This window comes from Eleutherodactylus coqui, chromosome 6, assembly GCF_035609145.1.
Source record: "Eleutherodactylus coqui strain aEleCoq1 chromosome 6, aEleCoq1.hap1, whole genome shotgun sequence".
NCBI lineage: Eukaryota > Metazoa > Chordata > Amphibia > Anura > Eleutherodactylidae > Eleutherodactylus > Eleutherodactylus coqui.
Window position 1 is genome coordinate 96,000,203 of NC_089842.1, and position 16,813 is coordinate 96,017,015.

At 42.1% G+C, this 16,813-nt stretch overlaps 1 protein-coding gene across 1 annotated transcript in view; it reads right to left on the bottom strand.

Annotated features, from left to right (window-relative positions):
* Nucleotides 1–361: 361 nt before the first annotated feature.
* LOC136631406 (insulin-like growth factor III) overlaps nucleotides 362–16,813 on the bottom strand; it is a 35,278-nt gene continuing 18,826 nt past the window's right edge. The window contains exons 2-4 of the mRNA XM_066605687.1: nucleotides 4,008–4,182; nucleotides 2,189–2,317; nucleotides 362–541 (exon numbers count right to left, since the gene is read on the bottom strand). Of these exons, the coding sequence (XP_066461784.1) occupies nucleotides 528–541; nucleotides 2,189–2,317; nucleotides 4,008–4,182 (318 nt within the window). The 3' untranslated portion in view covers nucleotides 362–527. The remainder of the gene's footprint in view (nucleotides 542–2,188; nucleotides 2,318–4,007; nucleotides 4,183–16,813) is intronic.

Consider the following 16,813-nt stretch of genomic DNA (forward strand, 5'->3'; position numbering starts at 1 on the left):
TATATCCCAGCAATGCCATCAATGTCTGTGGTAAGCCAACGTCTTTAAATACAGGAGTGGGTTTTCTTAGTAGTGATTTATATTTCTGGTGAAGTTGAATGGAATAAATTGAAACATTTAACTTATGCAAAATCTGAGTTTAATGAGTAGCTAAAAGCTATCTTGAGAATAAACAGATACAACGGCAAAGGTCAAGAAAGGAATTGGGGGGGGGGGGTTGAACCTTACAATATCATAATGGAATGGAGAACAAGGTCTAATAGACATGCCACATAAACTAGGAATGAAATCTAATGGGCTCTCCAAATAAATGGGGCACATTCTTCAAATTACAAGTCCATACTGACATTCACTGCTAGCTTTCTACTTGGCCAACACATCTTCATCACAAGAGGTCACACGGGTGAAATTTTCTTCCCAGTTGCTTCCCATTTATTGCACTTATCCATGGCAGCAAAAAAACACTCTATGCCAAATTTGCACGATCTTCCTTGAATCAGCTTCAAACAAGTAAAACTGATAGGTCTCTAAGATCTTTGTTCTGCAAAAAAAAATTAATTAATTGAGACTAAATAGGAGCTATTATCTTCTGTAGATTTGTTATACTTTCTCTGAGCAGTTTTATTAGAACTTTATTAGAATTTTTCCCATGTTTCAAAATAGGTCAACCATTACTATATGTTAATTACATCTACCCTGGTGCCCTATCCTTCCCATATCCTTACTGGTAAAGCAGTTTAGTTATGCAAAGGGAGGGTTGCATCACTGGATAAGTAGATTTATGTGGAAAGCCCTGTGGGAGCTGTAATGATGGCTATATTATCACATAGCTATAAACAGGTTGACTGAAGAGACCCAACATGTCCATACACATTATATGAATGATGACCAATTTTTGGCAGGACAAGTTCACCATCTAATGTCTACAATATATGGGAGTGTCCCAATTCTCCCCTCACAACAGATGTTTTGGGTAAGGGGAGGAGGATTTCCACATACCCAATCCTTTGTCCTCACAGGAGATAATCCACTGCCAGAGGGGTCTGCAGCAGCTTATTCCCCTCTCCCCAATGAGAACTGAACACTAGCGTGCTCAGTCAAGCCTGCATGTGTATGGGGAGGAGAGGCGAAATAGCTGTCAAATGAGCATTTAGCCAACTGCTATACAAATTGTATGAGCAAGTTTATATTTACTGGTGAGGAAACATTCACTTTGAATATTATTTTCCAAACTAGAGACATGGCATACAGGTGACGGGGCATTGCACGTTTGGACATCCTGTGAAATTCATCACTTTGCACATTTTGTTCAAATATGCTATGTAAATATTTGGCTTGATTTAGTTTGGCAATAGACAGCTGGTATGGTCTTCAGTGCCAGGGAGCAAACAGTGTTCCATGTAAATAATGGGTACACATATTGGTCTGGTTGTTATCCTATATTGCCACCATGCCTATAACTTTCTAAGAGTATCAAAGTCCACCAAAGGGGAGCCGCGTGACATAGCGCCTGGAAGAGGATAGCGAGGATCAAGCTGTTCTTATATGACAATAAATACAACTTTCCCGATTTGTAAAACTGGAATTGTTGGCGCTATATTATTACTTATAATTCTCTTCTTAGGTGATCAAAAAAAAAAAAACCACTCTAAGCCATCATCCATCTATACAGAACATATATATATATAAATAATCTTTATTTATATAGCACCAACATATTCCGCAGCGCTTACAAGACAGGGGGAACAGAAACAAAACCACAGTTACATCTAGTAAATCAATTGATGGAAGCTGTGGGGGTGAGGGTCCTGCTCCAACGAGCTTACATACTATAAAAAATGGGGGTGATACAGAAGCTAAAGGGGCTGAAGATGTACATGGTATATAAATCAACCTCTAACTGCATCATAAACTTTGTTCTCATCATTCTATGTGCAGGATATATGATCAATAGGATCTAATAGGTTATTCATAAATCAGCCCACAAGAAATAAACCCTAGTGGAGAGTAAGTGGCTCCCAAGTCTCCTCCAAATGGGAATGTGTTTGCTGGATCATTGAGGGTTCTTGTGGCAGAGCCTGGGCCACTGGAAGACCCTCTGCCACTGGTGGACCACTTGACCCTCAAATCACATTTATTTAGGATGAACCTATGTTCATCATAAAGGCTTATGGACTCTTAAACTAACCTTCTCTATGTGTAGTATTAGAAGTTGGAGCAGCGCAATACGATTCCAGTATAGCAACATTACACCCACAAAAGCAGCATTCCTCCACTATCCCGGGCCGGGATCTGCTGCGGACTGCACCAGGTTTACCTAAAAGGAAATTAGAACCCAATATTAGATATAAAATAAAACAGAGAAGAACACAATCCCCAAAGAAGTCATATGCCAATAATGGAGCCACTTTCCTTTTCCAAGGCAGCCAATTTATGGTTTTAGCAGAAACAAATGGGAGAGTGACTTCACTAGGGTGCTCTATGTAGAGTTTTCCCATAAGGTTACATTGCTGGGTGTGTTGTTTTTTTTTGTAAATTAAGCTAGTCATTTAAAATTCACTATCCTTGAGGCTACAACATGGAAACTGGATTGATGATCTTTGTCCAGTCTCTCTCATAAGTGATGGTTGCTATTTCGCACTTGCAATTACTATGCTTGTATAATCTGTCCTACATTTTGGGAGTCTTGCATAGTTAGGCCGCTTTCACATCTGCGTCAGAACCTCTGGACGGAGGTTCCATCACAGATGTGGCTAAAAATGCCAGAAGATAAGTGCTGCATGCAAAGCTTTTTATTCCATCCAAAAGCCGGCCAGCTTGGCAGAAAGATTGTGAACCCCATTATCAGAGGCGTAACTTGAAGCTCCTGGGCCCCGATGCAAAACTTGTAACAGGGCCCCCAACTATAATGCTTTATTCATAGTACTGGGTTCCCTATATGGAGAAGAAAGGCCTTATGGGCCCCCGGTGCAACCGCATCCCCTGCATCCTTTATAGTTACGCCCCTGCCAATTATAGTCAATGGGGTCCCCGCTGCACGGTTCGGGTCTGTCCAGAGACTGAACCATTCAGCCATGGGGATTCCCCTTTCCTGCTCCCCCAAAACAGGTGTGAAAAGCACCCTTATTTATGCTGTATTGTGGGCCTTAAGGGTCCCTATTGGAAACAGGATGTCTCCTGACACCTTTTGAAGTGTTTTTAAGTTTATGCAGTTTTCTGTAAATTGTTTTAATAACCTTTGTGAGAATATATAGTTATTGATATTTCATATATTGACAGTGTGCTTTCATACACACTTCCTTTGAGTTATTTCTTGTCTTTGTGTCATCCATTGTTAACCTGCTACCCACAGTATTTTTGGCTGTGCCCGCCCAGTGTTTCTATATTGTTGAAATACAATTCTAGGTACAACCGGGCTGTCTGCATGCCTATAATTGGCAAGGAAACTAAAATACCAGTATGTCTTACATTAGGGCTCTGTTCACAAGTCTTACTTTGGCTGCAGTTTTGTCACTGCAACAATTTAGCACAGCGGCCACATGCTCCATTGCACTTAGTGTGATTTTATACATTTATGCCACCAGAAAACCACATTGTTTTTAGAGATTGCTGTATTCCATTGCAGTTTTGCCTCCTTAAACTCAGTTATACAAAACTGCAAAAACTATTAGGTCACTACAAATTTCTAACTTAACACCATGGTGGGTGTGGCTTAAAATGAGGATTGGCATGATGGATCTCAACATGCCCCATTCTTTTATCTCAGAAGAGTGTGACGGAACTCTGTTTCTCCCATGTTTACGGGAAGGTCAAGAGATGTCTCTACTCAACAAGCATTCCACTGATAACAGTTATAGACCTGTTGGTTGAAAAAGCAAAACAAATCATATGGATTGTAAGTGTTACATGTCCACAGGCCTGAATACTTTATGGTCATCCGAGCTAGCACAGAAAAGCTGGAGGTTGCAGAATGAAATCAATGTAGATCATGTTAAGGAAATACATACTGACATGGAAGCCTCTGGTACCACAGATGAATTGCAGCATGTCCACCAGTTCGGAGCCACAGAGCATCTCCCTAGCGCGAAGTCTTGAGCAACGAGCATTGGCAACTCCCACATAGAGTGTAAACACCAGAGACAGACAAAGTAAAACCCGACTGACAGTGAGCGGTGCTGCATTCTAGAAAAGGTGGAAAAAGTAAAATGTTATATGTAAAAACACAATGAAGCACAGGTTATCCAATATATACATTGTCACATTATCTTCATCATGACTGACATGGTAGTCCCATTTGACGTTTTATGCGCAGCTGATACTAGAATCAATGGTAGCCTGAAGAACAATGTAAAGGCTAATATACATGGGACGAATGTCGGGCCAATGATGCCTGACACTCGTTCTTGTGTGTACTCGCTCCTGTGCTGCTGTACAGGAGAGAGCATCGCTGGCTCACTCAGCAGGAGGGCCAGAACCGCTGGAAAAGATTTCACTCCTCGCTCTCCTCCACCCCTCTTCATTCACTTAACACAGCAGACGCTCAGTACTGAACGGCTGCTGTTTAAACTAAACGATCATTGTTCAGGAATTTAAGCTGCAAAAAATCCTGAACGATGACCATTCAGTGTAAACAGCAGCCGTTCAGTACTGAGCGTCTGCTGTGTTAAGTGAATGAAGAGGGGCGGGGGAGAGGGAGGATTGAAATCTCCTCCAACCGTCCTGGCCCCCTGTTGGCCTCTCTGTCAGAGTGCCAGTGATATTCACTCTTGTGCAGCAGCATGAGAGAGAGTACACACAGGGACGAGTGTTGGGCATAGTTTGCCCAACATTCATCCGATGTAGATGGGCCTTAATGAATGTTTGAAGAAAACGCAGTGTACATTTCACTCTGACCATGAACAAACTGTGTGCCTTCATTATCGCCCCCTGCTTAGCTATAAACCATTTGTTCTGCCAAGAGGAGTAGGGACAAGAAGTGACAACTGCTCTAGCCACAATTCTAGATTGGGGAAAAAGTTTGTCTTTTGAAGGCCATTCATTTCTTGGTCCGAAAGTCTATGTAAAATAGTGTTGTAGGATAATCAAGACAACGGGACAGTTTCTTTAGGAATGATGCAGGATTTATAGTGCCAGCACGACTCCGGAGTAGGCGCTTCCAGATCATGAGTGCCTAATGAGAAAGTTCACACAGCTTTATACACACTTACCTAAGCTTACACGTAGTCACATTGCTATTAGAGTACATTAAACAAGCGACTTTTCTGTTCGCGTGATTTCATACTTTGTCAGAGAGACAACTGACCATTACCAAAAAAGGAAGTAAGTTTTAGAGAGTGTAAGCCCACTACACGTTACACTTCTTGTTACACCTATAACATAAGTCTGGCTTTGTAAATATGTCATATCGCTTAGCTACATCTTCTAGCTTGCCATTTTCTGTGCAATGTAGTCATATATATATATATATATATATATATATATATATATATATATATATATATATATATATATATATAAAAATTGAATGTATGTCTGTCTGTCCTTTATGCGCTACCACATCATTCATCCGATCGCCATGAAACTTTGGGAAGTTGTTGAGTACACTCCTGGGAAGATTATAGGCATAGTACATTTATGCTATGATAAATGGCGCGCGTGCGAGCGTTGTCGACAGTTACGCCCCCCCCCCCCACGTAGATCGTTCGATTTCCATCATTGCCACTAATTCTCTCACTTCCCGTTATTGTAGAAACATGAAATTTGCCACGGGCATTGATTTTGTCATAAATAGGAAAAATTAATGGGTCCCGACTCGATTCAATTTTAAGCGCAAAACAATTAGCGTCCAAATTTTACGTACGGAATCTAATTCTCTCACTTCCTGATATATATAAATGACTGTCTGTCTTTTCATCACCATTCATCCAATTGCTATGAAACTTTGGGAAGTTGTTGAGTACACTCCTGGGAAGATTACTGGCATAGTACAACTATCCTACGATAGGTGGCGGGCGTGCGAGCATCGTCGACAGTTATGCCCCCCAGACAAAGATCGTTTGATTTCCATCTCAAGCACAAAAGCAAAAGGCATTATGAGCAACGGGATGAGTGTTCAACTACAAAATGATGCATCCGCCAAACGTTTCGCAAGACAATTGCTGGATATTGAGAATGTTGAGGTAAAATGAAAGCTGTGCTGTGATTGGTTGCCATTTCTTATACTGCTGAGGTAACATGAAAGCTGTGCTGCGATTGATTGATTGCTATATATTATACTGCTGAGGCAACATGAAAGCTGTGATGTGATTGGTTGCTACCTCTTATACTACTGAGGTTACATGAAAGCTGTGCTGTGATTGGTTGCTAAATATTATACCGCTGAGGTAAAATGAATGCTGCGCTGTGATTGGTTGCTATTTTTTATATCTCTGAGGCAGAATAAAAGTTGCGCTGTGATTGGTTGTTAATTCTCTTACTGCTGAGGTAACATGAAAGCTGCGCCGTGATTGGTTGTTATATATTATACCACTGAGCTAACATGAAAGCTGCGCTGTTATTGGTTGTTATCTAGATATATAAAAACGAATGTATGTATGTCTGTCTTCGCAGCAACGCGCGACGGGTAGGCTAGTTTAACTATAAAACATCATATCTGAACAAGTTGCAAAGATATTACAAGTTGACGTGGCTGATATCAGAAAGCAAAGGCACGAACTACACATTCAACACGATATAGATACAGATCCCCCCTTCTACTACATACTAAACTTTCCTAGTTCCTCCTTACAACATTCTTCACTGTTTGATACCCATCACTTGCTTATAGGCTATCACTAATACAACAAGACCATATACTATAGTATCACAAGCTAAGAAATAAGTAACTAAATACAGAGAAAATGGTCTACTCCTTTATATAGAACATACATATTCCACAGCTGTGTACAGATTGCCATCACTTGAATTGGGCCCCACAATCTATATATTTGTCTATTAGTATGTAGAAGGAAACCTGTAAATCGGTCATGTCTCCCTCCAGAACATGTTATAGTTCTGCTGAACTCAAGTTGGATCACCAAAGGGTTCTATGATGGCCTAAGGTTTATTCAGTAAAACTACAAGGATTCAGGTGTTGCAGTTGTAATATGGATGTTAAAATGCAACAGCATTACAGCTATATGAAACCAGACTAAGGGCTTATTTAACAGGCGAGAATCTCATGCGAGTTTTGTGCACTGTGAGACACACAAGACTAGCACAAATATGAACTCCATTCTTTTGAAAGGACTTCTTCACATGAACAATTTTTTTTCCAGTGCCATGCTAAACTCTGTAAAATGTCTCTATTGATTTCAAAGGGGCCTCTCAGCTAACGAAACACTTAGCTAACAAATGAATTCAACTCTGAATGAATTACATCCTAGGATACTTCTTGGATGAAAATTCTTGGAGAAAATTCTTGGAGAACAAGAGAAGTCCCAGAAGATTGAAAAGGGGCAAATGTTGTCCCCATCTTCAAAAAAATGGGAAGAAGGTGGATCCAGGAAACTATAGGCCTGTGAGCCTGACTTCTATACCAGTAGAGATCTTTGAACAAATTATTAGACAGCATGTATGCAAGTACTTGGGTACAAATAAAGTAATTAACCAGAGCCAGCATGGGTTTGTAACAAACAAGTCATGCCAGACAAATTTAACTTCTTTCTATGACAGAATCACCTACTGGGTTGATCAGGGAAATGCAGTGGATATAGTATATCTTGACTTTAGTAAAGCATTTGACAAAGTATCTCATACCATACTTGTTGAAAAAAATGACCAAATATGGGATTGACAAGGCAACCGTTAGGTGGATTTACATCTGGCTAAGTGATCATAAAGAGCGGTCATAAATGGCTGCACATCCAAGTGGAAGAATGTATGAAGTGGAGTACCACAAAGCTCTGTCCTAGGCCCAGTGTTGTTCAACATTTTTATAAATAATCTGGAGGAGGAAATTGGTGAAAAACTGATCAAATTTGCCAACGACACAAATCTAGGAGGGATAGCCAACGCTAGGGAAGAGCGAGAGATTATTCAAAAAGAACTAGAAAAGCTTGAACAGTGGGCGGCGACTAACAGAATGGTATTTAACAAGGAGAAATGCAAAGTCCTACATCTGGGGAAGAAAAATGAAAAAAAGCACATACAGAATGAGAGGAATTGGGCTAAGCAGCACATGTGAAAAAGACTTGGGTATACTAATAGATCATAGACTGAACATGAGTCAACACTGATGCAGCAGCCAAAAAGGCAAACTGAATTCTGGGATGTATTAAGAGAAGCATAGGAGTCTAGATCACATGAGGTCATTATCTCCCTCTACTGTTCCTTAGTCAGATCTCATCTGGAATACTGTGTCCAGTTCAGGGCACCCCACTTAAAAACAAACAAAAAAAAAAAAAAAACCCAACAACAAACTGGAGCAAGTTCAGAGAAGAGTTACCAAGATGGTGAGCGGTATGCAAATCATGTCCTATGAGGAACAATTAAAGGATCTCGGAATGTTTAGCTTGCAAAAAAGAAGGCTGAGAGGAGGCTTAACAGCTGTCTACAAATATCTAAAGGCATGTCGCAGTGCAGAGGGATCAGACCTATTCTCATTTGCACAAGGAAAGACTAGAATCAATGGGATGAAACTGAAAGGGAGGAGAAACAGATTAAATATTAGAAGAAAAAAAAAAAAAACTTTGACAGTGAGGGTGATCAATGAGTGGAACAGGTTACCACCATGGGAGGTGGCAAGTTCTCCTTCAATGGAAGCGTTCAAACAAAGGCTGGACAAAGATCCATCTGGGATGATTTAGTGACTCCTGCACTGAGCAGAGGGTTGAACCCAATGACCCTGGAGGTTGCTTCCAACTCTACCATTCTAGGATTTGAATTTGGCCGTTTTTTTTCAGTTGTCATAACTTTGTTCTTTAAATTCCGGTAGAAACCCATTCTTTACTTACAGATTTAATCTTACATTTCAGCTGCTTTAGACCTGCTTCTGTAAGCAGAGTTGTGTCATCCATGTAACAGAGATTGTTGATGTTTCTGCCACCTATTGTCTTCCCAGTTTCCAATTTGTCTAGGTCAATTCTTCGCATGATCACTTCCACATATAGGTTAAAGAAGAAAAGTGAAAGGATATAGCCCTGTTGGACGCCTTTGCCGATCCTAAACCAATCTGTGCCCCCATATGGTGTTCGCACAGTGGCTTCTTGATTTGCATAAAATGATTTTTGTAGGACCTGCCATAGCTTGTCATGGTTGACACAGTCAAAGCCTTGCTACATGTAGTCAATAAAGCGCATGTAGCTTTTCTTTTGGTATTCTCAAGCTTTTTTCCCTGGTCCGTCGCAGATTTGCAATATGCTCACCGGTGCCGCGTCCTTACTGGATTCCTGCCTGCGCATCAGGGAGCGCCGCTTCAACTACTGATCTCAACCTTTCCTGTATAATTTTGAGAAGGATCTTGCTTGCATGCGGAATGAGGGCTGTTGTTCGGTAGTTGGAGTAATCCTGGGATTTACCTTTCTTTGGCAGAGGGATGAAGACAGTCTTTTCCAGTCTTGTGGCCATCGCGTGGATACCCATACTGCCTGGCACAGAGCTGTGGTGGTATTCGCTGGTACTGGTAGCAGTAGCTCTTCTGGTAGGTTATCTATGCTAGATGTTTCATTGCCTTAATCATGAAAAATATGCACAACATGTGCCTGTGTGAGTCAGTCCATCATTGAGGTGAGGCGTTTTGATTTGATCAGTTCTTTGTCCATGTGGTCATTGTGTGTGGGTTACGCAGCCTCAGCCCCCATCAGGGGAATCCTAACACTTGTTCAAATACATTTATAATGTATAGTGTAGCTCCTCAGGGGTTAAACACCAGACAAACTGTTATAATCCAATCGTGTTAAGGCCCATTTAGACAACGATTATCGCTCAAAAGAGGTCTTTTAAGCGATCATCGTTGTGTCATTTACATCACCAGATGATCGGTCAAACATTGAGTGATCACCTTGTGCTCCTGAGGATGCACAGAACAAGTGGGGGGACGCTTGTTCTCTGCATCCAGCTGTTTCCCGCTGGGAGCACCCAGCTGTCATACAGTCAAGCACTCCTAGCGGAGGATGCAGAAGACAAGCAGGGTGTCCCCGTTTGTCTTCTGCATCCAGCTGTTTCCTGTACGAAGCACCCAGCTGTTATACAGCCGAGCACTCTGAGTGGAGGATGCAGAAGACAAGTGGGGGTAGCCCCGCTTGTCTTCTGCATCCAGCGATTTCCTGCACGAAGCACCCGGCTGTTATACAGCCGAACGTTCTGTGCAGGGTATGGAGAACACAGCTGCCATCAGGGAGCGGGATACAGCTGAAACAATAGTATCAGCTGTATCCCACTGTGAACCCCTGATAAGACTTATAGTTGTCTTTCAGCACGCTGAAAGACAACGACGAGCGACAGCATAATGAAAATGCATGGTCAGAGCAGTTACACACAACGATTATCACTCAAAAGACGACTTTTGAGTGATAGTCATTGTGTCTAAAATGGGCCATTTTTAGTTTATTCACAATAACAAAAATAAATGAACAAATCAGTAATCTCCAGCAAACAAAAGAATGCAATATCCTTCACACCATTAGCAGTACAGTAGCAATATCAGTAGCTGTATAGTAGCTCTCACCCAGCTTTCCTCAGGACAGGTTCCACATAGCTTTCCTCACAGTAAATGGTGAGCTCCTACATACCTCCACTATCTGCAGTCTGTCTCCTTTATAAAAAATCCAAAAGGTTCTTGAGCCCCACCTGGGCTCCTGGCTCAGATGTAAACTCTGGAGTGGAGTAGGAGTGACCCGGGACTTCTCCTCTCACTCTGCTACAATAGCAAAGGACTAGGTGTCTCCTTTACATGAGCACTTCCCTATATAGACAACTTCAGATACTGTATATATAGCTAGGATGTATATAAAAACACATTGGTGCACGCGCTAATACGCTCACCGTTACAATACATATATTAGTGCATGAACCGGTGTTGTTTTTTTTTTTTTTGACTATTTGAACTCTGCGCTAGTGTGTGTCAGCTTTTACAGGTTTTGCCCTATCTTTCTCGCACGTAGTATTAATGCGCGAAAATCTTGGGTTTTTCGGGGTGCGGCATATCTTTTCGCTAAAAATGGCGCTCGCGGTTGTGTGAATGGGTGAGAAAATCCTGGCCGTGATGGTGGAAAAAAGCCCATTCAGGCACTTATATGGAGTAGGCGTGAAAACAGAAAAACGCCGTTGCCGTATATGCGCTCGTGGGAAAGAGCCTCATACTGTCATTTGAGCGATCTTTGAGCGATCATCGCTCCGTGTAAATGGGCCTTTATACTCTACTAGCTGTCCTATTTAAAGTTTTGTCTTAACTTTTCAGCATTAATGCAGTTTTGACACTTGAAATCAAAAGAATGGGGTTCAAATTCGCGCAAGGTTTATGCGACCTATCTCGGTGCACATTACACACGGCAAGAAACCATTGAAATCAATGGGCTTGTGTAATTGCACATGACACACGCAGAAAACCTGTGTATTTACTGCACATCTACACACAAAGTCAATGCTTTTGCCAAACACATGGACGTCTATATGGGGACGTTTGGTGCGCAAATAGAACATTTTCCTGTGTATCTTTTTTTGCGCGGCCAAAATGCTCATACAAACAAACCCACTTTAGTAGGTAGGTTCTATTCTCTGCGTATTGCGCACGCAAATGCGGCCGTGTGAAGCCATGTGAAACTGATTAGCCATTTCAATCGGTGTTTGTTTGCTACACAAAAATGAACATGCCCTGTGGGCAGAAAACAGTAATATACGCAAAGAGGTGCGCGCAATTGTGCCCATGTCCGTGTGAAGCTGGCCTTATACAAGAATATCCACAAGCAAGATTTGTAACAGCAGAGTCAAATAACTAGAAGAAAATATATATGAGAATCCGAAAAGACTGACAAATGGGAAATCAGGCTGTTCATTACAGACAGTAAGAATGTGCTGTAGGACTACCTTCCTCTACGAAGGCTGGCTTCCCACGCCCAAGAAAATCTTGCACGAATATGAACCCCATTATTTTGAATGGAGTCATATACATGAGCGATGTTTTCCCGCATCGCAGTGCGGGGAAAAAATCGTGGCATCCTAACTTTTCGTGTTCCTTGGAAAGCATTGGCCATTGATTGTAATGGGACCTTTAATGCCTGGCATGTTGTGCGATGCATGGATTCTTATTGAAATCTATAGGATACACTTCTGATCCTCTATCGTGCCTGAAACTCGCACAAGTGGATCAGAATTTCACAGATGCGATTTGAGGTGCCTTTTGCCTGTAAACCGCCTGACATCCGCAGGTAAATCGCGCAATATCAGGCCGAGGTAGGTAGCTTAACTGAGGACTTGGCCGGGCTTTTGTCACGTTTCACGGTGTGAAAATCATAGCCACAGAGCGTGATGAATTGAAACCATTGATTTCAATAGTTTTGTTATGATCAGCAGGATTCTTGTGTTAGTCTTATGTGCGAAAAAAGTTTGGGCAGGACCTAACTTTTTTTTTTTCTTTACTCATGCGCAATAGCAAGAAATTGATTCAGTATAATTTCTATTTTATTCATTAGCCCCTTAGTGATGTGGCCTATTTTTTGTATGGAAATCTATAGTTTTTATTGGTGCCATTTTTGGTTACATATCATGTACTATAAAAGTTTTTGAATCTTTTAGTTCAGAGAGAGTTACCAAGATGCCGTTTTTTGCTCATGCTGACAACCAGCTTTTCAGCGCATGATACGTGGTGAACAGAGTCAATGAAAGTCAATGGATTTTCACTGATCCATGCACACCGGCGTGTGGACACTGTGAAAACACAACGAGAAATAGATCGCACCATGCTCTATTTCTCTGCGTACCACGCAGTGTGAGCCCTGTAATGCATTGCATATTGGGCAGTGTTTTCATACGCATCCCTGCTCTGAAACAGAGCGGAGACTTGAAAATAAATAAATCACACTGTGCATGTGCGTGTGATACGTGGCCATGCGCAGTACATTCACAGCCATAAGCGGTCTCTGCTGGCAGACAAACAGTTTACAAAATCGGTAAAACCTTGTTCATGAGGCCTTAACCCTTTGCAATCCAATTTTGGATTCAGGGTTTCCTAGGGGGCTTTCTCTTTCTGCCATTATACAATGGCTCCATCTGCTGGCTAGAGCCAGTACTGCAGTATGGGACATGCTGGAGAGGCCCCGACAACAGAGTGGCCAGTAATCTACAGTAAAAATACCCTTCTGGATGTCTTTCGACATCGGAGCTGTACAGCCTTCAATCAGAATGTCTTGAGACGTCAGACAGTGGATTGGAAAGGGTTAATCATGCAGCATAAATGACATGATAAATCTTTTTTGCGGGCTGGTACAATTACAATGATACCATAATTATTTTTTTGTTTCGTTTTTTTCAGTTTTGCTCAATAAAGAGCCTTTTTTCGGAATTTCTTTATTCCATGATGGCATGCATTGTCCCATAAATTTTTATTTTTCCATGCTCTACGAGGGCTTTTTTGCATGAAAAGCTGTAGTTTTTATTGGTAGCATTTTGGGGTACATATATTTTGTTTTTTTTAATTACTTTTATTGTGTTTTTTGGGGGTAAAATTGAACAAAATTAGCAAAAATAAGCATTTTGCCTCTATTTTTAGAGGAGGTTTTATAGTGTTTGCTATGCAGGATAAACAGTGTTCAATTTACTGTACTGGTCATAACAGATATGATGATGCCAAATATGTGTTGTTTTTTTTTTACTCTTGTCTTTTTTTTATACAAACAGGGGAACGTGTGCAGAAAATGTTTCTGTTTTTTTACAACTTTTATGTCCCTGTAAGGGTCTTGGACTATAAATGCTCTGATCACTACAATAATGCGTTGCAGTACTTCTGGGTATTATTGTACCTTGACGCCACTGGAATTGGTGGGTGTGCACAAGGGGAAGAGTGTTTGAGAGCCAGGTGACACCCCCTTTTTGTCATTGGCTGCACGCCGCACTGCCCTCACAGGTATTGGCAGTCAGTGAGCGGATGCAGCGGCTAATGGGGGGGGGGGGGGCTGCAGCAGGACTGGAGCACTGTGGCGGTGTAAGGAGGCTGTTAGCGCAGGATCGCCGACTGAGCCACTTAAGTGAGCCTGCGTGAGTGACAGGAGGCAGGGGGGTACAGCGGTGCGCGGTCCACAAGTAACTGCGTTGCTGCAGAAGGACTAGAGGTGCACGTCCCACTGTGACTCTTCCCCTCTGCCTCCTTCTTCCCACTCACTGTGCTCCAGGGCGGCTGACTGCCATCAGCGTCCCCTCAGCCTGTAACACAGTCCCCGGTACCCACAGATCTTTGTGAGTGTCCCCGGCAGTCTCCACTGTGTGCTACTGGCAGCACTGTGACTGTTAGCATAGGTACTGATGCAGCTTCCTGGCAAGCAGTCACAATGCGTAGTCGGAACACCGCTCCTCCATCCAATGGGCTGCTGCCTCCTAGTTAAGAAAGGCGCTCCTCTAGACACCGCTCACATTCCTCCTGCGTCCTGCTGCTTGTGGTCCTGCACCAGTGGACCAGCACACCTGGGAAAACTGAGGCCGGAGTGATTAATCATTGCCAGGACCTGTGAGTCTGAGCACGGTGAGCACACCCTGCAGCCAATGACAAACGGGGTGTCACCTGGCTGTCAAACAGTCTTTCCCTTGTGCACACCCACCAGTTCTGGTGGCGTCAAGGTACAATAATAGCCTGCAGCTTTGGTGTGTGTGCCTAAATCCTGACTCTATTTGCGGATGGTGTGGTAATGCAGGCGGACACGCACAGTTCAATGGAACTGAACCTTACTCTGGCTGGGTCACAATGCATAATGGTTATAAACAGTGGCACATACCTTGGCGATTGCTGCCTTTAATAGGCACACAGCTTGGTGGTTGGAGTCTTAGGCCTCATTCACATGACTTTTTACGTGGCTATTTTGCCACGATAAAACGTCGGCATTCATTCACATGGGCGATTTTTGGCCGCATAAAAAAACTGCACTGTAAAATCGTCGAATTTCCAACCATTTTTTGGTCGCTGATTTTTCCCGCATCTTCAAGATATACGTCATGACTTATCTTTTGACAAAAAAAGCTGGATACTCCCATAGACTCCTATGGGTGCTGAAAAAAAATGGAAGGGGAGGGAGTTTACCTGCGTCCGATGCCGGGAAAAGAAAACAGCTGGCTCTATCTTAGCTATTTCGCGCTGCCACATTTTTTTCACGCGATACTTGAATGAACAAGAGAACGCAAATTAATTTTCAAGATTACATTGCTATTTTCTATCACGATTTTCGGCCACGTGCGGCTAGCATGAAAATGCACATCCTCGTGTGAATGAGGCCTTAATTTGTTACACAGTTTGGCAGATGTAGTTGCTGAGATCAGAATACCCCTTTAATCCCTTCCCACTCCAGGGCGTAAGTTTACGTCCTGGCAGCAGGGTACTTCCCGCAACTTATGTCCTGGGGATAGCGCGAGATCATAAGAGATCTCGCGCTATCCGGCAGCGGGAGCCGGCTGTCACTGATAGCCGGCCTCCCGCTGCAACAATGGGGGTGCATCGGAGCAACGACCCCCGCTGTTAACCCAATCCCTGCCACAATCTATGTAGATCGCTGCATTGGAAGGATTCACAAAGAAAGCGTGCTCTCTCTGTGACGTCATCGGACTCTCGCGATATAATCGCGGAGAGCCCGACTGGTTGCCATGGCAACAAAACGCCAGATACCGGCGTCCTGTATTGACTGCGCCTATGATTGCTGTAACAAGTCCTGCAATGCCTTATCATAGAGATCATCAGTGTTATGATGTAAGTCCCCCACAGGGGCACAAATGGTATAAAACAAAAATAATGTACAAAAAAGAAAAATGTAAAAAAAAAACACTTTTTTGTGCTTTTTCTCATATTAGCAAAAAAAAATTAAAATCACATATATTTTAAATTGTCATGACCATAATGATTCGTACAAGAAGTCGCACAGGCTTTTTATCCTGCCTGGCAAAGGCGTAAAAAAAACAAACTCTAAAAAACTGAGGCAAAATGCTAATTTTTAGCATTTTACCTCCCAATGCAATAAAAGTTATCAAAAGTTACCTCCCTAAACAATGCAATAAAAGTTATCAAAAAAGCTGTTTGTACCCCAAAATGCTACCAATAAAAACTACCGCTCGTCTCGCAAAAAATAAGCCTTCACAGAGCTTTTTTCCATGGAAAAATAAAAAAGTTATAGGACTTTGAATGCAGCGATTTAGAAAAAAAACAACATTTCCAAAACATTGCAGAAAAGTAGAAAAACCAAAAAAAAAAAGTATAAGAATTTTGGTATCATTGTAATCGTACTGATCCGCAGAAAAAAATGCATTGTGTCATTTATGCTGCATAATTAACACTGTAAAAACAAACTAAGACAAAAAAGCAACAAATCTATGGCAGAATTGATGCGTTTTCTCTCCCTGCTATCATAAAAAAAATTATGCAAGTTTTACAATATAGTCTATGTACCCCAAAATGGCACCACTAAAAACTACAGTTCGTCACGCAAAACAACAAGCTCTTATACAGGCATGTCGACGAAAAAATAAAAAAGTTATGGCTTTAATGGAGATAAAAATCTGCCAAAAATCGTTGCGTCCTTAAGCCCAAAATAGGCCATGTCCTTATGCAGGGTTAAGCTGAAAGGGCAGCTTAAAGCACTTAACC